This window comes from Poecilia formosa, unplaced genomic scaffold (genome assembly GCF_000485575.1).
Source record: "Poecilia formosa unplaced genomic scaffold, Poecilia_formosa-5.1.2 Scaffold9, whole genome shotgun sequence".
In the NCBI taxonomy this organism is placed as follows: Eukaryota; Metazoa; Chordata; class Actinopteri; order Cyprinodontiformes; family Poeciliidae; genus Poecilia; species Poecilia formosa.
Window position 1 is genome coordinate 4,316,195 of NW_006799948.1, and position 27,216 is coordinate 4,343,410.

General features: G+C 40.3%; 3 protein-coding genes across 6 annotated transcripts in view; 2 read left to right on the plus strand and 1 right to left on the minus strand.

Annotated features, from left to right (window-relative positions):
* Window positions 1-19,186, plus strand: part of ccdc146 (coiled-coil domain containing 146) — a 51,807-nt gene extending 32,621 nt beyond the window's left edge. For both annotated transcript variants that reach the window (XM_016664467.1, XM_007579163.2), the window contains exons 18-25: window positions 9,696-9,806; window positions 9,918-10,055; window positions 10,650-10,775; window positions 12,417-12,518; window positions 13,803-13,904; window positions 14,007-14,141; window positions 16,754-16,852; window positions 18,730-19,186. In XM_016664467.1, coding sequence (XP_016519953.1) covers window positions 9,696-9,806; window positions 9,918-10,055; window positions 10,650-10,775; window positions 12,417-12,518; window positions 13,803-13,904; window positions 14,007-14,141; window positions 16,754-16,852; window positions 18,730-18,930 — 1,014 coding nt within the window. In that variant the 3' untranslated portion in view covers window positions 18,931-19,186. The remainder of the gene's footprint in view (window positions 1-9,695; window positions 9,807-9,917; window positions 10,056-10,649; window positions 10,776-12,416; window positions 12,519-13,802; window positions 13,905-14,006; window positions 14,142-16,753; window positions 16,853-18,729) is intronic.
* Window positions 19,187-21,202: 2,016 nt separating this feature from the next.
* gsap (gamma-secretase activating protein) overlaps window positions 21,203-27,216 on the minus strand; it is a 32,757-nt gene continuing 26,743 nt past the window's right edge. For all 3 annotated transcript variants that reach the window (XM_016664487.1, XM_007579130.2, XM_016664478.1), the window contains 4 exons: window positions 24,101-24,162; window positions 22,340-22,444; window positions 22,058-22,154; window positions 21,203-21,959 (listed from right to left, as the gene is read on the minus strand). In XM_016664487.1, the coding sequence (XP_016519973.1) occupies window positions 21,859-21,959; window positions 22,058-22,154; window positions 22,340-22,444; window positions 24,101-24,162 (365 nt within the window). In that variant the 3' untranslated portion in view covers window positions 21,203-21,858. The remainder of the gene's footprint in view (window positions 21,960-22,057; window positions 22,155-22,339; window positions 22,445-24,100; window positions 24,163-27,216) is intronic.
* LOC107833969 (C-X-C chemokine receptor type 5-like) lies at window positions 24,169-26,923 on the plus strand. Its single transcript, XM_016664501.1, has 2 exons — window positions 24,169-26,056; window positions 26,274-26,923. Exons 1-2 carry the CDS (start codon window positions 25,730-25,732, stop codon window positions 26,823-26,825), a joined length of 879 nt encoding a protein of 292 aa, XP_016519987.1. The 5' UTR covers window positions 24,169-25,729; the 3' UTR covers window positions 26,826-26,923.

The following is a 27,216-nucleotide window of genomic DNA, read 5'->3' on the forward strand; positions in this document are numbered from 1 at the left end:
GTAACTCCTGCAGGGAGGAATTCCTTTTGGGGCGCCGTCTCTAAATCAGTAAGGTTTGTATCTTTTTTGTCAATCGGACACAAATTGCGAAGTGGAGGGAAATGATTCATCCCACTGCATGACTCATTCAAAAATGTTGCTACCCTGATTTGAGATTTACTATCTGAGGGGGAAAGAGTGTGTGTCCTGTGTTCAGTTAAAATCCTATTATTTTCACCATGTGACATAAAGAAGCATCACTCTGCTGGTCCCAGACAGACTGGTGCTTGCAGGCCCCCTCCTTTCCCTTAAGACCTGACCTTATGTCAAAGACACTGAGCCAAGTTGGCCTGAGCCAGCTGTTGCTCTACTTTAACTGTATTCATTAATCCTTGCAGGTATTTGCTAGTATGTTTAATAGTTGTAAGGTTCTTCAGTATGAAATGGCAGAGAACGAGACTTTCTACGATGTTTCAACTCTTTATTACCTCAGATTTTAACTGCGCCTGGCAGCGACTGCTGTAAAACGGGACGAGTCCTGCATCTTTATGACAATCCTGTCAGTTTTTGTAAAGCCAGAAAATAGTTTTCAACTTTCTCCTCCTGCAATACAATAGGAAAGGTGGTAAACATTTAATGCCAACAGTCATTGCTTATCTTGTAGAATTGACATTTATCACCTTGGTGTAATTCACATAAATATATTACAATATGTTTATAATTCATGTTTATAATTCGGTGCAAGTGCAGAAAAACATGATTTAATTACAAACCTGTCCATCTGAGCAGTTTGAGTAAAAATACAGGATGAATTGTTTTGCAACGTTACTTTTAGGTTTAAGAATACGTGCAAATATATTCCAATCAACATTAACTGCTCTTTTGAATAGCTTTAGCGTTCAGTCCTCTGCTGCCGATGTTTTAGCCTTTTACTCCTGTAGCTTCGAAAAGGAGCGGAAACTTGCTAGCAAAGCTCAGAACGGAGGTGGATGTAAAGCACAAGATTAGAATCTAAGCCAGGAGGGATAAACCCAAACAATCACAGACTAGGCCACAAGATTCCCACGGGCGAGGCCGAGACACACACGTGAATAAATCCCAACATAGAGAGATGAGACGGATACACACGTCCTGATACATAACTGATGTTTCCATCGAGGGTTTGCTTCAGATCAGAGTTTCAAATTTCTCTAATGCAGGTGTTTTTGCTCTTTGGATGAATTCAGATTTCAGCGTCTGCTTCTTTTCTCCATCAGTTTTTGGCTTTTGCTGTTGGTTCCACCTATTTTTGTTGCTGAAACATATATCTACTTTCTTCTACGTAGCAATTTTATTGCTTTTATTCTCGCTTTGTACAATGCTCCTTTCCTCTCTTTGAGGTGTTTGTTCAAGTGGAAGTAGCTTCATCTTCGCAAACCTATTTCACTTTTCATGGCCTGACCTTGCTCATATAACAGTCCTCAGTTTTTTTTTTTTTGTTTTTTCTTTTTCCCTCTCTCCCTGTTTTTTTGTTTGGTTGTTTTTTTGTTTTTTTTCAGATAAACTGTCCTTCAGGTTTTCAATGCCATTTTGTTAATTAATCCACTTCTATGACTCCACCTTAAAACAAATCTCTGCTCAGTTTTGACTTTGCTGTCTCAGAAAGAGGAACACCCTAACTTAATCTTAATACGACAAACTTAAATGTATTTCACTGGGATGTATGGAAGTAATCAAATTAAAAGTAGCATGCATTTACATTCTGCTCCTTTTCCGTCAATTCATCTACATATTTTAATCCAGTCAGTTGCCTTCGGTCAAACTGTTGAATGAATTCAATTATACTCCACTTTTTGTTCGTCTAACAAACGACGTCTGTGGCATAACCTCGCAGTTCAACAGGGTGTGAATACTTTTTCCAGGACTGTGATTCACGCACCAGTTGTTTATCCCTCATCCATTTCGTCCGCCCATTCATCAGCTGTTGGCTCCATCCATCAAGCCATCCAGTAATTTATTTTTCTCCTTCTCTTCTGTGTGTAAACAGCAAATCATTTTCTCAATCACATCCCTTCCCTTGTACAGCCTCCCCTGGGTACAAAAAGTGAATCATGGATTTCTCTTTATTTATTTTTTTTGCAGGAGGCTTGCCAGCCCCATTCAGTCGCCATGTGAATTCAATCTCCATGCGACTGCATTGCCGTCGATTTATCATATATATTGTCTATTTGTATTCATCTGTGACCAGTTTATCTGTTCATTGCAGATGGACCCCCCTCCCTTTGATGGGGAATTTTGACAAAGATAAATTGGGCCATCTGTTATACTATTGAAGTTCAATACACTCTGAGGCTTTCATCACTCCGAGGAATTTTAATTGCTGCAAAAATAAACAGAGGTTGTTGTCTGCCTCTGAATTTACTGCCCCGTTTACGAGACGCTGGCAGGTTGACATCCCGTACAGGTGCGCGCTCGCAGAGCTTCGCATGCGGCTAAATTTTGCTAAAACTGTTGCCTAATGACTAGTTACACTCCGCTTCTGCTTCGTGGTGCTGCGAGAGTATCAGACGTACACACACACACACACACACGCACTCACACACACAGTCATTAATGGAGTGAGATTTATTTGAAGGTGGGGCTACTGACAGACTGCAGTGTCCCCGTGGTGGTGAGTCATATTGTTTGTTTGTTCCTCTCTTAAATCTTTTTTTTTTTTTCCTCCAAACTGTCTGGAAGTTATCGCCATGGGGAATCCCTGTGTGAATTGTGGCTCTGCTGGATGTGAGGGGACTTTTATGTGACAGGTTAAGGGAAGCTAGCAAAACCGAATGCACAGAAACCGAAGGCCCAAGAAAAACATGTTGTGTAGAACCTCCTCTCTCCACCCAAGAGCTCACCTCTTCATCTCTGAAGTATTTTCTGTCTGCTAACTAGTTTTGACATGTAGGACAAAAGGAGTAGATTGATTTTTCACAAATTAAACCTTTAGATTCCAAGTCAGATTTAATATACAGTGTCTTGCAAAATATTCCTACCACTTTTCATGTATTTCTTTTAAACCTCCGCAAGAGCAAATTGCAACTTATCCCGTCTGGGTTTTGCATTGTTACACCAACAAAAGGAAGTGTATAATTAAAAAATGAAAATGATTTGTTTTCATTTCTACAAAAACATTCTGACAACTGTGCCATTCATTTAATATCCATTCCCTCCTGAATCAATACTTTGTGGAACAATCTTTTGCTGCAATGTCAGCTGCAAGCCTTTTGGGATATGCGCATAACCGGCTTTTGTGCGCAAACCTACAGAACACTTTACCTTTTCTTCTTTGCAAAAACACACAATCAGATTGAATGTGCGTGTATTCCCAAAGATGCTCAAACAGATGAAGGTCTAAACCATTTGAACATATAAATATGCTTGAATGTAACTTTACCATTTTAACTCTGGCTATATGTTTAGGGTAAAGGTTGGTGTTTTCCTTTGAGAATTTCTTTATTATGCTTTATATCGCTTTGGTCTGTCACACAAAATCCCAATAAACTCATGCAAGTTTGGAGTTTTAACATGATAAAATTAGGAAAAAGCTTGAGGCATGTAAAAATCAGACTTTAATTTCCCACTAGTAGCTGAGCAATATAGCAATTTAGACCCAGCTTAGTGTCTCTGTTACTCAAAATCCAGACTGATCAAGGAATTCAATGAAAAACACAACCTGTGATGTAGCAAATAAATCAAAGCTGAAAGACTCCATCTGTTTATTTTTTCCTTTGTTTTAACAATTGAATAAGAAAAATAAATGATTAAACCAAATGCATTTTTCTAGACTGAATGGCCTTGATTTGATTTGAATGAACTCGTAGACAAAAAGGAGAGACTAATTGAAAGTGCATGATGCTGCTCATGGTTGTGTGCCATCGGAGCGCTCCGTCATGAGTCTAACTCAAACCGCTCTCCCTCACACCCACTCACTCTGACACCTCAGCAGGGATTGCCAGATTAATTAAATATGCGAGCCTGTGGACTGTGGGAGGGAAGAAGTAGCCCCCGCAGAAAACTAATGGAAGTATAAGAAGAACATGCAAACTTTCCACAGAGACGCCCCATCTGACCAGGAGCTAGAAAAGCTTAGAAAGTGATACTAGGTTGGCTGGCACTGCAGTGCTGTTCAGATCAGATAAGAGAATCAACACAAATACTATGCAACATTTATGGGTTAGTTGACTCTTTTAGTTTTATCTTTTCTTAGTCTCCTTTTCCCAAGATCCTCAGCTACTTGCGTTGATTTCTATTTAAACATTGTCACACGTTTTTTTCCTATATAGCCCATTTCATGTTTAGAAAGTCAAATATTCTGTGAAAAACCTTCCTGATGCTGCACATTCATGAATATTGCAGCAACAGTTAAAATGAGATCATACTTTCAATTTTAGCTTCTCTTCGTCGGCTCCCAGGAACAGAATTCAAAATTTTACTTCTTGCATATAAAGCTGTCAATTTTCAAGCCCCTTTATATATCAGAGGTTTGATTTAAATTTTTTTTTCTTTCTTTCCCATATGTTCCCAACAGACATTGTGCGCCTACTGCAGGTTTACTGCACCGGATTGTCTAAAAGTAGAACAGGAGGCAAAACTTTTAGCTATCAGGTTGTGGAAGTAGCTCCTAGTTTTAGTTTGTCATTCAGACTTCCTGTCAACTTAAGACCAAGTTTAAAACTTTCCTATTTGATTAAGCTTTTAGTTGGAGGGTTCCCCCCGCCCCTTCTACTCTCCAGTTATTCATTATCTGCAATAATTTCTGCCATTACTTTTGATGTCCTCTCTGTTTTTATTCTTACTTTCTTCATGCAAGTTGCATCTTGCCCAGCTTTCTGCTCAGCTGTGCCACCTTCCCAGAGGGAGCCATCAGCTGAGCTATTGCTGTTATAAACTTTGTTCTCTCCTCATATGATGCAGTTTAAAGCCTCTCTCTGTGTTGTAGAAATTTGCAATCGACTATCCACTGTTGATAAATTCTTGCCCAGAGTTTCATTAGATGGAAGGATTTTTACCAGTGGGCATAAAAAAAATTGTTTCTGTGTTTGACAGGATTTGTTCTGAATTGGGGCAAACTGAATTTTTATATGCAGCTGTCACTGTAGTTTACAACGGTGCAATATGTGATTTTTATCCCAACTAAATGCTGTTCAGATTTCCTGGAACAGACCTGGCTTTTAATCATAATCCACAAAATTTGAGTAGGAAAATTTTCCAGAAGATTCCAAACTCGGTTTCTGTAGATTAATTCTCCTAATGAATCATCAAAAGCAAAAAAAAAAAAAAGTAGTTATCTACTTGGTGCAAGTGCTATAGTAGCCATTAGCAGCAAAATGGCCACCATCACACTTATGTTTCAAAATGTCAACTAAATTCGTCCAGACATTGTAACTTGACTTTCACATTGTGTTTACCCTTATGAGGTAAGTTATCCTTTTATCAAACGTTTTGCTGGTGTGACCCTTTCTTCTGTGCTGCCCTGGGCAAGTGCCCATAAGGCTCACATTAAATGGGAAATGCTTCTTAACGTTGAACTTTGTCTTGTCACCACTTTGGACAAATCAAATGGAGTTTGTTTTTGAGCATATCCACATTGTAGTGAGGACTCTTTCAGTCGGTGATAGGTTGTTCTTGAACAGCCTCTCCAGCTTCCTTTCGTATTTAGGTGACTGCATTGGGTCGAATGGCTGAGACTCGGGCACAATTTGGTGTTGTAGAAGGATAATGATCCGAAACACTTCTGAAAAGCATAAACTAGGGTACATTAAACTTCTGGACTGACTTTTACATCCTTAAACCGAGTGAACATTTGATGAATAACATTAAAAGCCAGTTTTAAAGCAGGAAACCCATCTGTCCATCCATTATCTTCCACTTATTCCAGGGTCGGGTTGCTGCAGCTTGGGCCAGCTCCTCCGGGGGGAAACTAGTTTTATTAATCGTATCAACTCTGCAAAGAATTTCTCGACAGAACAACTGCCTCTTTGTTGGGGATTAGAAAGTGAGAGTTTTGATTTATTTCATCTTCTAACTGCATTATCTGGCACATCCATAGCGCTGAAATTGTACCATTAAAGCAGAGTTATTATGATAATAACTTTGCTCTAAGATTCAGTGATTGCAAACACAGAGCTTGGGAAGCTGTGAATTGTCTGACCACAAAATTTAATTCCTCTGCGGTTCGAGTGCTGACCAAGCTAACTATTGACAATACTTCCTCCATAGAGACTTTGCATCTATTTATTGTTGGCGGTCTCACTGTATATGTCCATATTTATTATAATTTATACCGTATTCTGTACATATGTGACCTTTCTGCTTTATTAATCCGTCCCTTTGTCTTTTACTTATATTTATTATGAGGCTCTTAATTGCTCAATCTTGGGACGTGGTTAATAAACAAGGTAATTATTCATGTTTTTGATAACACGTGCAGTGTACCGTCCCATTGTGTGGCTCTTTAAGCCGTTGTGTTAACTACTCGCTGAGCTGAAATTATGCAGACAAAATGCAAATTGGAAAGCGGCGCGGAGGCTGTCATCTCCACGATGTTTTACAGCACTCACAGGCCAAAAGCCCAGCAATGATTTGTAACTGTCGGATGAAGAAAACAAGGAGGCAGGCAACAGACACCAACACGGAGACGGATGGATGGATACAAGGAGACAGACATCAAAGGGACGGATGTATATATATATAAAAAAAGGGGCTACAAGTGATGGAACTGCGGAGAAAAGAAGATTGATGCGTGAGCAAAGAAAAGAGAATGAGGTTGATGGAGACGCTCTGTATTCCATCCATCATGACGCGTTTAAGTGACTGCGGGTGGATTTGGGTGAGGATGGGACACGCATCAATCAGATCTAACCTCACGCTCGTCTTATCCTGGCTGCTGATGAACTGAAGAAGTTGAGCAGCATTAAAAGCATCAGAGCAGAGTTTAAAATGGTTGATTAATGCGTCCCGCGGTTGTCGCAAGCAGTTGAGTAAAAAAAACACAAAAAAAACAGCGGTTTTGAAAAGTTGAAAATCCTTATTAGTAACTTTTATTTCCTGTCATGCAGGCGCGCTGGGAACACGACACATTAGACGAGATAAAAGTCGAATTTCTTAATCTATAGAGAGTGACGTAAAATAAATATTAGCCTCTTGAATAAACTGATGACATGCTCGATGACCTTTTATCAGGTAGCCAGTCCAGGATTTTTTTCAGGGTTAGAAATGAGAAAACTACGACATAGTCAAACCTCGACAAGCACAAAATTGTTCATAATACACAAAGTATTTTGTCAAAAATTTTCACTACACTTTACACTCTTGACAACTTTTTTTTTCTCTCTCGGTTTTGAGAAGGGCCTCTTCTTCTGCAAACACACAATCCCGCAGCAATTTCTGCTGACACTTCCCCGTGCGTTGTTTATTTGAGGCGAAGCCGCTGCCTCGGTGTGTGCTCGGTGGTTCTGGGAGGTGACGGTGATGCTGAATTGAAAGGTTGGGCACAGAGGAGAGAAAATGTAGAAGAGTCATTATTAATTTACGTTGCGGCTCGGAACAAATCCCCACAGGCTTGTCTCCATCTATTTATGGTCAAACAGCAAAAGTTAGGGAACAGTGTAAACTAGTAGCTGGAGTTATGTTTTAAATGAGCCATCATCTTCCTACTTACTGCCCACCCTTATGCATAGGAATGCATTGACTGGTTAAAGTGCTTCTGATAATGAAAAGTTAGGATTTTTTTTAAGGTTTCCACATTTGAACACGTCTTATATTGTAGAACTTTAAGCTTAGCTAGTGAGCCATCAACTCCAACTAAAATATGTGAGCAAGGCAGACGCTGTAATACAAACAAATGCCTTTTGCTCCCGTGATGCCTGGCTGAGCCCTGTGCAACGACTCTGCAGGGAAGTCCCCTAAAGGGTTTTTTATCTCCCTCGGAAATGGGAAAAATATGCAAAATATTCAGTTATTTGAATAATAACTATGCATTTCTACAACCTGCATTTGCATGTTCATTGGAAATGTTTTTTTTTTTTTTTTGCCTTATTTGTTGCAGAATTTGGACTTCACAATGATGAATGCCAAACATACTCGGTCCCACTAACAAGCTTTAGTTGTCCCAAACTGCAGACATGGCCCTGTTCACTTGCATCAGTTTTTCTTCATTTTCTCTCCCTCTCTCTCTTTTTTTAATAAATGGTTCTTCATACCATCCAATCCATTTCTTTTTTTTAAGTCCATCTGCCTCTGTCTTCCTATTCTTTGAGCATATTTTGCTTTTCGGCCTCTCCGCTGTCGACCTCCTCTGTTCCACAACTAACGGGAAACATAATATTGTGTACAATATTTTCTCTCTGATCGTTTTTTTTTTTTTTTTTGGTTTTGTTTCCAACCGGTGTCCTCTTTATTGTGACCGTCATGGCTCCTTGATCGTCTCAAGGTTCATATTCTTTTATTTTGATTGAATGAAGCCTTGTGAATCTGAAATAACAGTTTGGATGAGATATAAAGCTGCAGGTTAAATTATTCCCTTCTTGCACTTAGGTTACAGGTGGAAACTGAATCGTTTTCCTACTTGTTCTGCAAGAAAATGGACTCATTAGTTGATTCTTTTTGCTGGTATGAGGCAACATAGATTTAAGGGTCGGGAGAATGCTATTTCAGACTAACACAGATGCAGTATTCTGAAAAATCTATACTTTTTCCCAAGTGGTGCATGCATTCCTACTGAATTGCTAGTCTTGTTGACGTATTCAAAAACTCTGGGATTGCCTTTAGTTATTCTTGTTTAAACAAAACCAGGGAGGGAAAAAAAAACAAGCTTGTACCAATTTTTATCTTAGTCGTTTTCCTTTTTGCACATTTTCTTTGTCTGTTTTTTCCTGTGAGTGGGTGCAACTCTGTAAAATCTATAAATCCTCTAAAACCGGAGTAAAATGCACCTTGACAAACTTCCTTTGAATGTTAATGCTGTTCAAGATTTCCCTTCCATCAGTGCAGAAAGGCTGCAGGCTGTTTGGTATAATTAATCTGGTGCAGATAATATAGCAATGTAAACACTTCATTGTGATGTCCTGGCGTCTATTACAGATTTTTTTTTTCCCTTCTACTTTTACACCTCAATTTCCTTCCATTGATGTGAACAGTTAACCTTTCAGTCATGTCAGCACTTTTCACCTCCTCCAACTCCGTTTTTCACTCTCTGACTGACTGCAGCACTTTTGGGATGAGAGTGTCAGCTGAGGGCCTGAATCTAAAACATTAACCCGGCCCCTCTCACGTATCTCTATCTAGCTCCTTTGACTCATCTCACTTCTGCTTGCCTCCCTCTTTCATTTCTGCTGTCTTAAGGAATGGCACGAAACAAAAAAAAAAAAAAGCTTAATCCCTTTCAGGGATCTCGAGGCGCTTTTTAAACTTTATTTTCTCTTATCACTCGTTCCCAGAGACTTGTCACCTTGTGGGGAGAAGCTCCCATCCACGCACTACATTTAGCAAAGAAAGGTGTTGAGTTTAGTTTTTTTTTTTTAATCCCAGGGTAGTATATCTTCAGTTTCTGCGAGGGGAAAGAGCTCGACAAAGGGGAGTAGCTAGAACTTTGCTTGCTATTCACTTTGCTATCTTGCTCGCTTTGAGAAAGATACAAACATAAACGTATCAACACCTTGTGTCTTTTTTTGCCAATTTCCTGCATCCCTCAGCTGTCGGAAGCAAGAGACGCGACCCTGAAAAGCGTGACTCGTACCCTTCAGTGCCGGGAGTTAAAGGGCGACGACCCACCGGCTCCAGAACTCGTCAAGAAAATGGAGCAGGTAGCTAGCTATGCGCTAACGTTTCCACCCACAACTCACCTCGTGAGCTTTAAAAGCTGAGTTGCAAAATGCGCAGCTAATTCTTCTCCCTGTGTCTGCGTGCGCTCGGAGCTGGAGGCGAACTTGGCCGAGCGCGAGCATCAGCTGCTGGAGAAGGAACTCCAGGTGGAGCAGGTGACCCGGATGTCGGAGCCGCTGGGGGAGCAGGCGGAGAGCTGCAGGCTCCACAGCCTCTCCGTGGCAAAGAAGGTAGGCCGGTGTTCCTCTGTAAGACGCCATTATCCCGTTAAGAGGGCAGATTTTAATTTAGCACATTTATTCTGCTATAACATTTTTGAATTTATAGCATGGCAGAGAGGAGACTCTAGTCACTATTATGAGACAACTTCTGGGAGAATTTCAGCCCATCTTTTATATCTTTTTGCTGTGTCAGTAATTCTCACCCCTGTCACCAACTCGTCAGAAGCAGAGACATAAGATGGATGTGGTCCATTTTGTCCCCCTACAGTCAAATTTAAGCAAAATTAAGCTAACATCACTGCAGCCCAGTTATTTGTGTGTGTGTGTGTCTGTGTGTGTGTGTGTGTGTGTGTGTGTGTGTGTGTTAAGTGGACAGTGAAGCGAGCCAGTTCAACTGACTCACTTTATAAGTAAGCTAATTAGGGAGCTGAATCAAAGTAGGAGTTGCTAATTTCACATTCGTACTTGTAAAAAGTTTAGTTAATCTTTCCCTTTTCACAATTATTCACTAATTTCTGTGGATGTATAGCATTAAAGCAACATTTTTTCTTTTAAATTGTTTACAGTATCTCTGCATATGTTTTTTTCCCTGCTTGTTTCCAGCTGAATGAGGCCCGGGCCAAAATCTTCAACATCAACCTCTGTTTGATGGCCGTTTCCGCAGAAGTGTCCATGAAGCAGGCGGTCGCTTTGTCTGAACACCGACAGATGAAAGAGAGAGAGCTGCAGGTCAGGACAGGTCACTCAGTCAGTCCACACTGTGCTTAAGCTTGCAAATTCACACTGCAGTTTTCCTCCGTGTCTTCACTTTAGACCCATATATGCTGCTCGTTTTTAAAAGTAGAGCTACTTTAAGAGGCAAAAAAAAAAAAAACATCTTAATTGGGTTTTAAAGTTTCAACACCGACGGTGGAAAAACAACAGGGCTGAGAAATGAGAGGTGGTTGCATGGAAAGTGAACTCACTGAGGAATAAACATTAATATTTAGCAACTGCACTGCAGCAAGATGTCAATTGCATGGCTAAGTCTGTGTTTTCACATGTGAGCTGGTCGCGCGGTAACGACAGTCGGTGCAATTTGTTTCATTATCCATGTGTCAGTGCAAGGAGTAAAAAAAGGTGGAGGTTAGGAATCGAGCCGGGAGTTCTGTTTTTAGTGACCCTCCCGTAACCATGACAACTGTAAGAATTCCTTTAACATCTGAAAAACAAGCTAAGCATTCGCTTGCTTCGTTTCTGGCTTGTCCTGGGTCTGCGCAGGCTTTAAGCATCGAGTGATGTGGTGAGGTAAGTAGCATCCTTGGTTTTCTGATTGTTTTTGATTTTTTTTTTCCTCACCATTTTCTGTAAACCAGAAATATGGTTATACGTGGAACTCCCAGCGGTTCAGTTGATGCTATACTCAACCACTGCATTTTTGACTTCCTGGCGTCCACCGCTGATTTTTCTTCCCTTCGTTTTCCCGTTGTTGATGTAAACGGTTAACCTTTCAGGCTCTGGTGGGTTCATGTCGCCACTCTTCACCTCTTCCGTCTCCCAGTTTCTCGCTTCCCGGCTGCAGCGCTTTTGGGGTTAAGTGTGTTGGTTTAGGGTTTGGATTGAAAACGTCCACCTTGCGCCTTTCAAATCTCTCTCTCCAGCTCTTTTGACTCATCTTCCTAGAGCTTCCTCCAGGGTTCCAACACAGTCTTGAAATATTTACAGACCGAATGCACACTCATTAAGAAATTAAAAAGACCTTACATAATGTCCTCTACGTTATTTGATTTGAGTAGATGTTTCAGTCATGACTTGACACCTGCTGTTTTTAGAAAAGTGCTGCTCTTCATATGCTAGAAAACAATGAGATGACTTGATTCAGCATTGTGTTGATTCCTAATTTTTTTCTTCCTATTTTGTCTTACCAAGTTACAGATGATGATACATGAATTTTAAAGCACTTAAAAGTTATTATTTTGTACGGACGCATCTAGAAACTAAGAAAAGCAAAATAAAATCAGATTTGAGCCTGGAAAAGTATGGATGTGTAGAAATCATCTTTTTTGTTTATTTACTTCACTTCCATTTCTGCTGTCTTAAGCATTTGTGTCTCGACATCACCTTATTACCTTTGGGGGATCTTGAGGCTTTTTAAACTTTGATTTCTCTTATCGCTCTTTCCGAGAGACTTTTCACCCACTGTGAAAAAGCTCCCATCAACGTAATGCATTTAGAAAAGAAAGGTGCTGAGTTTTTATACATTTAATCCCTGGTTACAGGGCGTCTTTAATTTCTGCAGGGGAAATCACCCGACAGATTAAGAAGCATTAGATTCGTATTGCATAAAATGTCAATATGTTGTCTTTAACTCCAATATTCTGCATCCTTCAGCTGTCAGAAGCCAGAGACAAGATGCTGAAAAGCCTCGTTAAGTCCATTGAGTCGGAGGACGAGGCCTCGCCAAATTCAGAACTCGACAATAAAATGGAGCAGGTGCCTGCTAATATTTTCATTTCTAATTTTACCTCATGAACTTTAAAAGACGTGCTGCAAATGTGCAGCTAATTTCTTCCTGTTTTTTTTTTGTTTTTTTTGTTTTTTTTGCATGCACGTGAGAAATTTGCAGCTAGTCTTTTATGTCACATGTCGGTGCAAGAAAAAACGGCAGATATTATGAACCACGCTAATGTTTATAGTGACCCCCGTAACCATGACAACTGTAACAATTCCTTTAACATCTACAAAACAAGCAAAGCATTAATTTGCTTCGTGTCTTATCGTTCTGGGTTTGAGCAGATTTAACTTTTGACTGATGTGGAAAAGTGTCCTCTGTTTTCTGTTCTATGCTGACAACAAGGGACTCCTATTGTTGTCTGCTTCAAAGTTTGACATGCCATGTGTTTTAAGTTTTTTTGTTTTTATTTTTAACCATTTTATGTAAACCAGAGCTGATTGTACGTGTAAATCCCAGCGTTTCTGAGATACTCAAACCATCTCATCTGCCACCAAACACCATGTTATATTTGAAGCCTTTTTCCAACCTTTCTGTTGCTTGTGCTGAATGTTAAAAAATCCTTTTCATCCCACCAAGACACCGAAACGTATCCAGTTGCTGACATGTGATTGGCTGATTGATTACTTATTTGTGTGAAGATAGATTTTAGATAAAATGCTGTAAAGTGCATTTTTGACTTCCTGGCGTCCACCGCTGATTTTTCTTCCCTTCGTTTTCCCGTTGTTGATGTAAACAGTTAACCTTTCAGGCTCTGGTGGGTTCATGTCGCCACTCTTCACCTCTTCCGTCTCCCAATTTCTCGCTCCCTGGCTGCAGCGCTTTTGGGGTTAAGTGTGTTGGTTTAGGGCTTGGATTGAAAACCTTCTCCTTGCGTCTTTCAAATCTCTCTCTCCAGCTCTTTTGACTCATCTTTGAAGAACTAAGAAAAGCAAAATAAAATGATATGTCAGCCTGGAAAAGTATATTTGTGTAGAAATCATCTTTTCTTTTTTACTTGCTTCACTTCCATATCTGCTGTCTTAAGTGTTTGTGTCTCGACATCACCTTATATCAAAGAGACTTTTCACCCAGTGTGAAGAAGCTTCCATCAACGCACTACATTTACCAAAGAAAGGTGCTGAGTTTTTATCCATTTAATCCCTGGATAGAAGGCGTCTTTAATTTCTGCAGGGGAAATCACCCAACAGAGCAAGTAGCAATAGATCCCTACTGCTTAAAATGTCAATTTGTTGTCTTTAACTCCGATTTTCCGCATCCTTCAGCTGTCAGAATCCAGAGACACGAGGCCAGAAAGCATCAATGAGTCCAACGATTTGGAGGACGAGGCTTTGTCACCTTCAGAACTTCACAGAGAAATGGAGGAGGTGCCTGCTGACGTTTTCATTTCGAATTTTACCTCATGAACTTTAAAAGACATGCTGCAAATGCACAGCTAATTTCTCCCTGTTCTTGGTGCGCACTCGAAGCTGCCTGAGCGCGAGAGTCAGCAGCAGCCGGAGGGAGAAGGAGCGGAGCAGGAGGCCGGTCTGTCCAAGCCGCTGGTGCAGCAGAGAGAGGTCTCCAGACTCGACGGGCTCGACGGCCTCTCCACGTCATGGAAGGTAGCCTGGACAGAGTGTTATTCAAATCAAGTTCTGAATCTTTTAATAACCCAGCAAATGTTTGAAGCTCAGACTGTTATTTGGTCCAAACTCAAAGTTTTTTAATTTTAATTTGAGTATCCAAACTGACATTATTCTTAAAATGTTGAAAAGCAGCTTATGTGCCGCCTCTACTAAAAGGTGGAGAGTGAAGTAAGAAAATAAAATGTAGACAAATTTCCAAACTTTTACTACTCGCCAAAATATTTGAAAGCCTTGTCAATTCTCCTAAATCCAAAGACATTGAAATTCAAGAGCATCCCAGAAGTTCATTCTCAAAACTTGGAGCATAAAAGCATTTGGACGTCAGCAAGAAAAAAAAAGTCAAAGTGTCCGTGTACAAATATTTGGCCATATGGATTTATGACCGCCTTCTTCCTTCCCCCCCATATGGAACATCTGTTACAAAAGCCCAAATCTGTTCCTCTCTTCTTACATCGGCACAAATCTCGTCTCGAGCTGTTTGGGAGGAAAAATCTGGTACAAACAAACAACTTCCCTGACTGCGTTGAACTATAGTGACATTATCTATGTGAAAGAAGCTCCCTCCAGTTCTCCATTGTCTGAATTCAATATGTCAAAGTGCTTTCACTGCAAATGCTGCCTTCAGGACGCATCATGCGCCTTTATGCTTTCCTCTCATGGCCTTCACTAAAACAAAGGGAGCAACAGCACTGGCTTGTATTTATTTATAAGGCTGCCCTGCTGGCGAGCGACCTGCCGCCATATTTGTTTTGTTTTTGTCTCGTGTCTCCAGTCAGAAACCTTCATCGTGTCAGCTTCTGTTCTGATCCGAACTCGGTAGGAGAAAAGAAAAGCTTTCTCTTGGTTCTGGAGTAATCTGCAAAAATCGCATTAAAACTCCCATGGATTGCTTTTAAATTTAGTGAAATCTTAATCTTATGCTCTAATCTTATTGGGTTTTTCCCCACTTGACCTTGAGTAAATTTCATGACATTTTAATTGTATCTTTTCATTATTTTTGCACCAGTGTGCCTCTTGACCAACTCTCCCTCATTGGAGAATTATCTCAATGAACTTCCTGGTTAAATAATGGTTGAATGGAATAAATAAATAAATAACATTACACTGTTAACATTTTTAAATTTCTAATGTAGAACTCGGTGCTTTGCGATTCTGTGTGTGGAGTATTACCAGCCTACTTTTAGGAAAATTGCCGCTAGTCTTTTATCTGTCTTTTGCTCCGTCAGTATTTCTCACCCCTGTCACCGACTCATCAAAAGCGCAACATAAAAGACGGATGTAGTCCACATGACATCCCTTCTTTTTCTTTTCTTTTTTTTTTTTTAGTTTTTTGACAGCCACTTTGAAGCTTAACATTAAGCTGTCATCATCTGAGAGAACACGAGCAAAGCGACTGCAGCACCCTTCTGTTGTATTTTGTTTACTCTATGGAGATTTGCAAAAATGCTCAAACCCCTCTCCCCACATTTTTTGGCACATTAAAACGAAAATCCTTGGGGGTATTTTTGGGGATTTTATGTGAACAACTATTGCAAACTACTGAGATTTTTGTTTGAAGCTTGACACAAAGTGAAATATCTGAAGGCCACGTATCGTTTTGATAGAGCGATGGCCTTCCTTTCCAGTAAGATTGGAATAAGACAAACTATTTTGAAAAGCACATGTGGGATTTGGCACTTGCCTAAACCCTGAAAGTATTTTTATCGCCTCATTTCCAGCAGATTTGTGTCTGGATGAACATCAGTAACATTAACAATTAAAAAAAAAAAAGAAAAGTTATGGCCGATCTTGTAGCGCTTTACCGTAAAGCAGGCGGCCAGTTTGTTCAAACATTAAAAGACCCGAACAGAGAGGCGGTCAGGTCAGACGAGGTTCCAGTCCGTCACGGCGCTACTATTTGTAAATGTGTAAAGTAAGCTTTAATAAAATGAAACCGTCCATGTTAACATCCTGTGCATGTGTTCTCCCTGAGATACTTTCACATTAACAGGCACTTAAACTAAAGTTATGGCTGACATTTAATCCGGAGCCCACATTTCTGGTTTTGATGTTGCAAATATCACTAGAGAGCATTCAGACTAACTTTAAACTGCTTAAACTCTCTTACATATTTGTATTTAAAGAACTGTGTTCTGTTTACTTCAAGTAAAAGAGCATCCAAATCTCTGCTTTATACAGAAATTGTAAATTTCAAGCCGTGTTTGCTTTTTCTTTTTTTTTTCTTTTTTTTGTTTTTGCTTCCTATAAATATTTCATCAAGTAAAACATTTTTTTTTTCTTTCCCTGTGGATTCCCTACATGCGCTGTAAATATTTCAAGAGGTTTGTGTTAATACCCCGTTGAATCGCTGGGGCTGATGCATGCCTGCAGCACCCCACTTGATCCCTGAGGTAAAAGATGGAGAGGTGCAACGCTGCCCGCATCCCGGTACCAAAGCAACCATCTGCTTTTGGCTTTGGCCAAATGCTGAATTGAGCCATGACACTGTAAGCTCGGTGAAACCGATGCAAAATGGACGTTTCCTGCCCTGCTCTTGTGTTTTTATTTTATTTATATATACATTATATACTTTTTTTTTTTTTTTTCAGGTGCCAAAGGTGCTGTGGTGGTTTGACGCAGAGGAGACCTGGAGGAGGATGGAACGAGACAGGAGGCTGAGGCAGAGGGCAAGAGAAGAGAAAAAGAGGGTAAGCGATCAAGTGTTAAAAATTCACATGACGCACTTTAGAGCAAACAGAGTATCATGGAGATGGTAGGCAAATTTATATGTGAAAAGTTGTGTCTTTAAAGGAAATGCGCAGAAAAATAAAATTCAGGCAAGAAGGCTGAAATGTGTATCAAAGCTTTTCTCAAAAAATAAAACAAAGCTCCTAAAATAAAATAAACTGCAAGCACAAGGCTAAAAAATTACAATTAAACGACTCCTACGGAAAAAAGAAGCTACGTTGGCTCATTTTTAATTGTTTTAGACCTAAAGCCTTTCTTTGCTGCTTTGTGTGCAAACAGCAATTAAAGCACTTATGTTTTGTGAGATTTAACAGCAGTTTATCTGCCTGCTGCTGTGAGCTGGAAATCGAGGAAAATGACAAAAAGGAATGGACACGGGGGGTTTTTTCCCCCTCCTTCTGTCTTTCCACTCAGCGGAGTCCACCATGGTTAGACATCGATCCATCACCCACATCGGGTTCAGATCGATTGAGCCCACCACTGTCTGTGTTCTGTGGACCAATATCGACTTCATTAGAGCCAGAAACAACTTCTCCTGTCTCAGTTAAAATAAACTCGAGCCCATATATATTATAAATACTGCAATTTTCAAGTCAAAATGTTCCTTTAGTAAGATTTTGGACAAATATAAATTAACCTCTGCTCGTCAGTATGAATTAAAATAAAACATTAAAACATAATTAGCAAGATGTCATGCTTCAATTGTTTGCTGTGTGTTCTTTGACTTTATATTTTTGTGTTTTTATGATGTAAAGCACTTCGAATTGCTTTATTGCTGAAATGTGCTAAAAAAAAAAACAAACTTGATTGACTAAATTAAGAAATTACAAATAATTTCATTAAAGCATTGTAATGAGAAAAAAAAATTGCCGATTCTGAATGACCAAGTAAGTCTACTTTTTTTTTTTTTTTACTTTTGCGAACTGCTTGTGCTTCCCTGATGAGATGTAGCCCTGGGCAGTCAGCCATCTGGGGGGAAAAAAAACATAAAAACCAAAACTGGATAGCTAAAATTATCTTCTGTCTTTGTTTTTTGGCCAAGCCAGTACATAATCATTTTAGATTCATTTCATTGGCCTTTTTAGTGTTTTATGTCTGTATTTAAACCTCATTGAACTCCATTTATTGCTGCATCATTCCAACTTCCACATTGCTTGGTTGTCTTTACTTCAATCTGGTTGATTTATTGTCCTTTTTCTAGTTTCTTCTCTTGATTTTCCAAAAGCAGAACCCAATAGTCCCTTGAAATAAAGCTCACATACTTGCTAAATTATATGACAATCACACAGCCACGTTTAACTCGGTCCAGTCCAGAGCTGGCCCTGGTCCAGAGCTACAGACAATTTTAGTTGCAATGCCAATAAATGGTTGCAGCTGCTTCAAATGCCTCCACACCAGCTGTCTACTTGACCAAGGGGGCGACCAGCACCACAGATGATCTGTTTCTGCTAGTTTGAATTACCAGGATGGCTCGTGCATCCAGTAAAAAGCCATTAGTGTTTGCTTGGGGAAGATTTTTGGCCAGGAATCCACCTGACTTTCTCTGGCTCCTTTCCCATTAAACAAAAGACCTACACTCAACAGAACCGTCACCGTTACCTCCAACTTTGTTCGTCCTCATTATTTTCAGCTCAAGCACTCAACTGTTTGCTCTTTTCTTCTGGAGTTCCATAAAAAATGTACTGCTTGTTGCGTCCTTTTTCCATTTCCATGATTAAGATTCAGGAAGGTCTGGATTTAAGTATTTAATTCAAGGTCATGCAATCTTGCATGAAATATTAAAAGTGCTTCTGGTGTGTGGTTCTCTGCGTGTGCGTGTGTGTGTGTGTGTGTGTAGCTTGCTGAGGAAAATAAGTGGAGGCAGCTGCCAAGCGGAGTGTACACCACAGCCGAAGCTCGCCCCAACGCGTACATCCCCCTGGACGACCCCCTCGGTCTGCCCGTACCCTTCGGACGCTTCGCGCCCATCAAACCGCGCCCACAGGGGGCCTACATGAGGCATTATCGCAATCTGACAGTGAAATCTTGGAACTTTTAGAGAAAAGAAAAAAAAAAACAATCTTGGTAACATTTAAATTTCTCTGTCTTCTTTTAGTTTCACCGGTATTCCTTCGTTCCCATATCTTTTCTGGAAGTGTTTGATGTGAAAGCGAAAGTATGACATCGAGTGTTTTGTTAGTACAATGTCTCCCTGTGTGATTTCACAATCGCCACACTGCCTAGCAACACATCAGCACCGCTCAGACCTCCTCTCCCTCGAAGATGAGATTAATTTCTTAAACTATTCCCACACATTCTTTGTCTTTGTTGTTGTTTCACCCTTCACGGTCATAATCTTTAAATAAATTGCAACGGGGTCCGTCTGAGCTCCACGAGACGAGCGGGAGAGCCCGCGCGGCGCTCGAAAATGATAAATCTGGAGAGGAAGCAGAAGCAATGAAAGAGCATGAAGAATGACAAAGAGAGAGGAGAATTTAAATGAAGGGGATGGAGAGCTGGAGGAGGCGGAGTTCAAGGTTTGGGGGTGGGAGGGCTTCACACCAAAACATGAAGTTGAGCCTTAAAACAACTAAAAGTCTGCCATAAATAAATCAGATAAATTTGTTAAACCCAGAAATTCCCCCAAATTAACAAGCGGACGCCTCTGATGGCTGGTGAGAGTTGATGTATGAGTGTGTGGAAAGAGAAGATGTGCAGGAGGAAAAGTCCTGAAACAGCTGGTGTGTACCATGTCGACCCTGAGTGATGCTGCTCGCAGCATGAGTCAACTTCCTAAGAAGAAACCAAGAGACGTGTGTGTGTGTGTGTGTGTGTGTGTGTGTGTGTGTGTGTGTGTGTGTGTGTGTGTGGGTGTGTGTGTGTGTGTGTGTGTGTGTGTGTGTGTGTGGGTGTGTGTGTGTGTGTGAGAGAGATCATCCATTGCAGATTCACGCTGGAAGCTGTCAGATTAACTTGGCCCCAAACTGTTAGACTGCTACATAACACCGGCAGCATAAGAGTGTGGATGAGACCATTAGATGGAGAAGGACTCGTGTGTTTACACTTAGAGAAAGATTCACATGTATGATTTATGATTTCAATGTGAAATGTCACAGGAGATTGTTAAAACGCAGAGGGTTGGTCTTTCCGTAAATACGACTTATCTTATGAAATCCCTGCTCCTACTTTCTGACTTCAATGAAAGTCTGCCCAGGCTTTTAAGCTGTATCAGCTTAATGCGTGTGTTTATGTGAACTTGTAGGTTTCTTTTTCTTGTGAGGTCAGACACTAATGTTGGACGAGAAGGCCTGGCTCACAGTGCATGCACTAATTCATCCCAAAGGTGTCCCGTTACGTAAAATTCAGTAGTCTGTGTTAACATTGTCCTTTTGGACCTTCCTTAAAAAACATCATGAAAATCAACATTTACATTCTAGTTTTAATCCAGTTTTATGAGCATGCATGGGCTTAAAATATGAATCTGATTAAAAAGAGTAAAGGAGCTGGTACTTAAAGTAAAACCACTTTAAAAACTGGGAAGATTCAACCAGAAAAAACAAACAAAAAACCCATTTACAACTACCGCTCCCTTCGTGACTTTGTGGGGGTTGATTATTCAAGCCACATGCTTCCGCCTCTCCATTAACCTGGCTCCGTCTAATTCAGGCTCAACCTTGTACAAAAAGTTTGAATTTCTCTCCCCATGTTTACATGTTCTGCTAAAACGCTGCTGTACAAATCAGACCTGATGTGTGGCAGACCACGTCGAGCCTCTCTGTCTGAGAAGCCTTTTGTCGGCGGGTGATCAAGCTGATGGGACGCAGCTTGAAACACACAGGAGGAGGGGGTACAGAGCGCGCGTGATTTATAAATAGTTAACGTTCGATGGTCGTAATTGTACGACAAAAAAAAAAATGTTAGCAGCTACAAGGTCTTAATTCAGATAAAACAGCTTCCTAAAGGCTTTGACTTTTTTGTTTTGTTGATTTGAATATTGTTGAATTTATTTGAATATTGCACATTGCACACATAGTGATCAGTTTCAAGCCTTTATTTTGATAACTTTTGATGTCATCAGTTGGAGCACTAGCTGATAACATGCCAGCATTTACTTCAAAGCCCCTCTGAGATGAGCGGGCATTGCTATGGCTTGTCCAGCGTTCTCTCTCATACTTTATTCTTCCACTCAACTTTCCATTCGTGTGCTCGGATACAACCAGCTTCTTATTGACTGCAATGGATATAGAGTGTCAGTGGACAACTGTCGAGAGAGCAGTCTTCCCGGTGTTTGTCGCATTATCCCGCATCGTAATCAGAAATCAGACACGCAGAAAGTGCTAAAAAGATTTTATTGTGAAATTTATATATATATTTTGTTTCATGTGTTTTACATAGACACCCTGTACTCCAGCAGTGTACAACTGTTAGGATAAACAGAGATTTGGGTGAAGACATTTCAGTTGATTCCAAAAAGAATTTTTTTTTTAGAGCTTTCAATAAGATTTGGATTTAAAAAATATATTCTCAGTAATAAATTTTTTTGGTATCCTCCACTGTAAGCCATAATAAAATGATTAGAAATAAATAGTTGAATTGTGTGTGTGTGTGTGTGTGTGTGTGTGTGTGTGTGTGTGTGTGTGTGTAAGTCTACATACACTTTTTAAATGGAACTGAAATAATTTAACTTTACAATTATATTCTGAAGTATTAAGATGCATCTTTGTTGCAGTTCTTTCTTTTGTGAATTGCACTAACATTCTCCCTATAATCCCTCTGTTCCCCACAATAATTTTTCATTTAACAGCGCGATCCTGTTCATGACTTCTCCACTCGACTCTCATTTTCCAACATCAATCCATTTCATGCCGTCAAGGCCCAGTTAGACATTTACTCTTCCTTAAACCGATTTTCCTCCTCATCTATTCTTCTCTCTCTCTCTCGCTCTCTCTCCATCCGTCTCGCGTTCTTCATCGCCCTTCCAGCCGCTTCATTTTTCCTCGAAGCCCAGCTGGATCAGCGTCTGCATCAGAGCCGACTCCTCCACAAACCTGGCGTCCACGTTTTCCTTCTCCTCGAAAGGGTTCAGAGCTGTTCAGGAGTTAAGACGGGAATAAATGACATCGTCACTTCCTGCTCCTAAAGCTTCTTTAAAGGCCTTCCCTGCAGGATATAGAGGTATACTCTACCTTGTGACTCGATATCAGAGAGCATTTTTGCCAGATAGGTTAGAGGAAGAAACTCTGGTCTGGAGCCGGGCTTGTCCTGCCCAGCAAATACAAATCCCTGAGGAGAAAGATTAAAACAAAATAGATAGAAATTTTTTCGTAAGATACAAATTCAGACATATCAGCAGCACCTGAGAGAATTCCCCTAAACTGGTCTTGCAAATAAAATTGGCTCCTGATATGTCACTACTTTGCTATGAGACATTCTACAGGAAATGCATCACACAGTTTTTTCCATGTTACCTTATTCTTGCTGTGTTTCTCCAGCAGCGCCTTGACATATTCTCTGGAGATTGAGGCTGAGCTGACAGGATGATCCCACATATGGTAGATCCTTTGCTCCATAGGCTACACACACACACACACACGCACACACACACACACACCACACAGAAAACACTTTACATTTTAGGCATGTAGCTCACGCTTTCTACAGAAACGGAGGGAGAAAGAGAGATTCCCCGAAGGCTGTGAACAGCTGTCCCTTTCTATTCCACCAAATGGAAAGCGGCGGCATTATCGAAGGGTGGACTGCTAATGAGGGGTCTTGGGGAATTTGTACTATTTTTAGGGTTTCAAATAAAAAAAGGCACAACAGCCATAAATCACACAAAAAAGGGGGAACTACAGTAGGATGATTACTTATTCTCCTTCAGCACACTAGCAAAAACTTTAACAAAAAGTTATCCATTTAACTCAAATGTATTTATTTTCAGCTCTTCCACTTTTAACATTTGATTTTCTCTTCAAGTTTTAGAACATTATTTTGTTACCAGATTTAATATTAACGTTTAGTTACATAAAAGTTTCATTATGTCATTTAGATTTTTAAAGTAAGCCTCCACCTATATTTTTGAAGTTAGAACAGGTCTGTCTCTACAGTGCGTTGTTTTGTGTTTTGTTGTTCTGGTTTACATTATCCATTCACTCCAGTCATTTGTCCCAAGTGCCTTTCCTGGTCTCCTAACAGCTGTTTCTCATTAGTTAATCAGTACACCTGCTACTGATTCAATAATCACACTTCTCTAATGACATTAAGCTTTTTGAGTTTGGTCTAATTTGGTTGCCTTTGATCTACTTTGCCTCTTCCTTACCACCATTATTATCGGGCTTTGTCAGAGCTAAAGCCCACCTTGTTGTAAATATCCGGACACCGTTTCAAAACTAATTTGACCCTCGTCAAAAGTTACGTTTCAGTGATTTTATTCATTCATTTCTATCATTCAGTTGTATTTCTTTTAGATTTTTTTAGAATAATGCGACATCAATAATTGAGCATCAAGTTTCCAGAACAGTCCTTCCCATGTTGTGTAGAAGTTCCTCCAAACTAACGTTTTCTGTTGCGAAGTCCTTTTAGTCTGAGGTAGCAAATAGCTAAGTTCACTCTAACATTTGCTAACTTCTTCCTTGCACATTTCCTCACTTTTGCCGGTAGTAGAAATTAATGGTTCAGTCAGTTTGACCTTTTTTTTAAAAAAAAAAAAAAAAAGTTACACATTTGTATTGGACGTTGTATTAGCTGGCTGAGTTTCTCACAGTGCAAAACCTCGACAGTGGAGAAATAAATGCCTCCTTTGCCTCAGATGTGTGAGGCTGTGTCTGAGTTTCTGCTGCCTACCAAACTCGCTCAACAAAAGTCTGACGGACAGGAAATGCACCAGAGATGCAAAACACTCGACATTCCTCCAATCACGTTGTGGATGAAACACACACAGAGAAGCACATGGAAGTTACACAAGAGTCTGAACACGGAGTCACCGCAGTCTCCAGAAAGCCTTTCTCAGTCTGAACACTAAGTGGTTACACAAATATTGTGAGACATCTTTGAGGAAAATGAGCTCTAAAATAACTCCAGACTCTTAGTTAATTATAGTTAGTTTGGGAGAAGGAAACTCTCTCAACTTCCTGTTTAGACTCTTTAATCTGAACATAAAGTTTGATTAGTTTAGTTGCTTTCTAAACTAATCAAAAATCTTAATGATTAATTTGATCACACATCAGTACCTCAGGAAGTCTCTTAAGTACGCTGAATTTCAGTCGCTCGTTGGCTTCACTGTTGTCCAAATCTAAACAAAAAGGAAGAAATTATTAATGAATTTGTTGAGAATCGAAACAAAATCACAAACATTGAAAAGAAGAAAAAAAAGTTATCTAAAATTAAACAGGTTAAAGATTTAAAATCACTAAAAATTTTAATCCAATATGAAAACACCCACGTACAACGTAGGTAGTGCTGATGTAAATAACAGTAAATAAGTTCTGGGATAAATTATGTCTAAAGACGTTTCAGGACCACTTGACTGAAATCCAGTCTTTTGACTTTCGGAGCTGAATCAAAAAGTAAAGATGCAAAGTGCTGTTTTGTTTTCTACGTCAATATAATTTGTAGCCCATCTGTCCTGTTGCTATGGCAAGACTCAGACATAGTGAGAATTGTAATCTGAGGGAAACCACTTTAGTTGGTCGTACATAATTCAAATACTTGAATTATTAACCGTCTGTCTGGAAATCGGACTTCAATTATTTAAATTGCTTAAAATAACGGTAACACGGTCACCTATGTCCCATCTGAAGACAACCCTGACATGAGAGCACAATGTGCTGTTGCACATTGCTTCATCAGCTGGTAGGTATCAAAGTTTGGCAAAAGAAAACAGAGGAAGACTCACAAATATAATTTAACTCGAGTTAAAGTTCTGGATCAGGTTGGTGAATGATGCACTAAACAAGTGTGCACGAAAAGGGATTTAATATAATAGTAGTTTTTAGTTTTCTTAAATGAAATGTATATCTTACAGCGTGCCTTTTAACAAGACCTGCTTTTGTGGTCACCTGCTTCGTCGGGTCTCTTGGTTTTCAGAGGAAATTCAGAAAGTAGAATAAGCCAGGTGGCTGTGGTTGACCAAAGCATCAACAGGTGTTTAGAGTGTCAACAAGAGAAAAACCTGCTGATGTGAAAGTACAAGTTTTAGTAAACCGACAAACTGAATGAAACGGAAATATCCCAGCAACACCTGTAAGTTTTCTTCATACCGAGATTAAACCACAATAAGACGACGGTCTGAAGTCGCGCAAACATGAAGACACCAGAAACTTACGTTTAAAAACTTGTAAAGATCTGCACGCTGTTGAGCATCTCACCATCTTTCTGAAAGAGCAGTTCTCAACTGGACGACGACAATAACATACTCCCCCAAATTAGGTGTTGTTGGCTTCTGACGTTCAAAGGTAGCAACATGGGGAAGATGAAAAGATGATTTCAACATGACTATTTGTGCCTGAGGTACCAGAATCATCACCTGAAGCTCGTTCTAGGTGTTCTAAAGAAAACCTTCGGTGTTGTGACAGTAAAGTAATGCTGTGTCTTATGCAAACTGTAGTTGCATAACCAAAATCAGGCCCCTGTAATCAATAAATGCTGTCCTGAATTACATACCAAGACCACAAACCACTAGTGCGACACCTTCTGCAGAATAAGTTAATGCCCTTCCTAGACGATACGACGCATTAGCTCAACCGTAGCCTGACAACAGAGACAGCTCTGTAGCTTCTTCATTTCTTTTCTCTTCCACAACGGCCTGTGTCACTGAAACGCCGTTTTCCTTCTCAAACGCCAACCGCTCCACCTCTGGAATGTCTCTGTTCTCCAGCAATCCGTCGTACGTCGCCGCCGCCGTGATCGCAGTGCTCAGCTGCCTTCTGGGAATCCCGACCAACATCCTCGTGATCGTGAAACTCAGCAGCCACCTGCGAGGCTCCTCCATGACGAAGCGCCTCATCTTCAACCTGGCTCTGTCGGACCTGCTCTCGCTGTTCTGCTTGGTGATCGCCGGGGCCATTTTTGCCACCGGGCCCCATTTGGCGCATGGACTGTGTCAGCTTTTCTTTTTCATCATCTTATTCTGCATCACCTCCAGCTCCAACATCCTGCTGCTGATAAGCATTCAACGTTACTACCAGGTACGCAACTCCAAACTTTACCGTTGTAGGAAAACGAACATATTTAGCAGTACTAACGCGCGCCGTTACTGCAAAACTAAGAAATAATTATTTTCAGTCTGCCGTACTTGGAGAAATATGGGTAACCACACTGCTTGTACTTCAGAAGATAAGTAAAATAAATGCACCCTGAATAGTGTGTGTAAGTAGATGGCTAAAGCTATTTTTTCCTTCCCAGATTCTTCATCATGCCAAGTGGAAAAAAGTGACCCGAGCATGGCAGCGGGTTTTACTCTGCGGTGTGTGGATACTCGGGGCCCTGCTGCCTCTCCCACTTGTGCTGTCTCTGATGGATAAGAACAAAGACGCCGACAAGACGTCCTGTAGGAACAAAATGATCACACCGCAAGCCGAGGTGGTCCACGTCGCCGTAGCGATATCCGCTCAACTTGTGGTGCTGGTGTTTTACGTAAAGCTTGTGAGAGGTGTCAGGAAGGTTCAGATGTCTGACAGGAAGAAGCAAAAGATCAACAGGCTGTTCACTCGGATCCTTGCCGTCTCTCTAATAGACTTTTTGCCTTTGTTTGCTCGACTTGTGGCCGTTGCCGCTCATTTTAGACCTTCAAAGACGTTGTCCGAAGTCAGCAAGAATCTGACATCTATCGAGTATTTGTACTTTTTAAACCACTGCCTCAACCCCCTGCTGTATTTCTTTGCTTCTCGGCATCAGCTAAGAGACAGAGAGAAAAAGAGAAAGCTCTTTCTCATGGCTCTCAATGACAGTTCTTAACAAGATCTTTGGATATCTGTGCTACGCTATTTAACCTTTTGCACATTTTTAATTTATAATGAGGTATTAACACTGTTAAAAAAAATCCCAATGGCATATAGATAATGACTTTTTTGTGAATTTATCTACCATTTTTTTTGGTAAAGACATGTTTTACTATTAAATATGTTTGAAGGCTGGACATGCATTCCGTATTTTCTTTCTTTGCTTATTCTGTGTGTTTCCCAAAAATGTCAAATCCCAGAAATAGTTGAACATTTACTTTAAAGTCCCCTTGCCAGCACCCTAATTGTGAGTTACCTTCGTTTTATTCTCCGTTAGAATCAGATTCTGGCTTTTGTCATTCTGAAAAGTGACTTTCAGGGGGAAAAAAAAAAGTTGGTAAAATTAA

Excerpts from the sequence above, each read along its gene's own strand:
- LOC107833969 (XM_016664501.1), top strand. The coding sequence starts at position 25,730 with ATGTCTCTGTTCTCCAGCAATCCGTCGTACGTCGCCGCCGCCGTGATC. Across the intron at positions 26,057-26,273 it reads GCATTCAACGTTACTACCAG|ATTCTTCATCATGCCAAGTG; the intron begins GTACGCAACTCC and ends TTTCCTTCCCAG.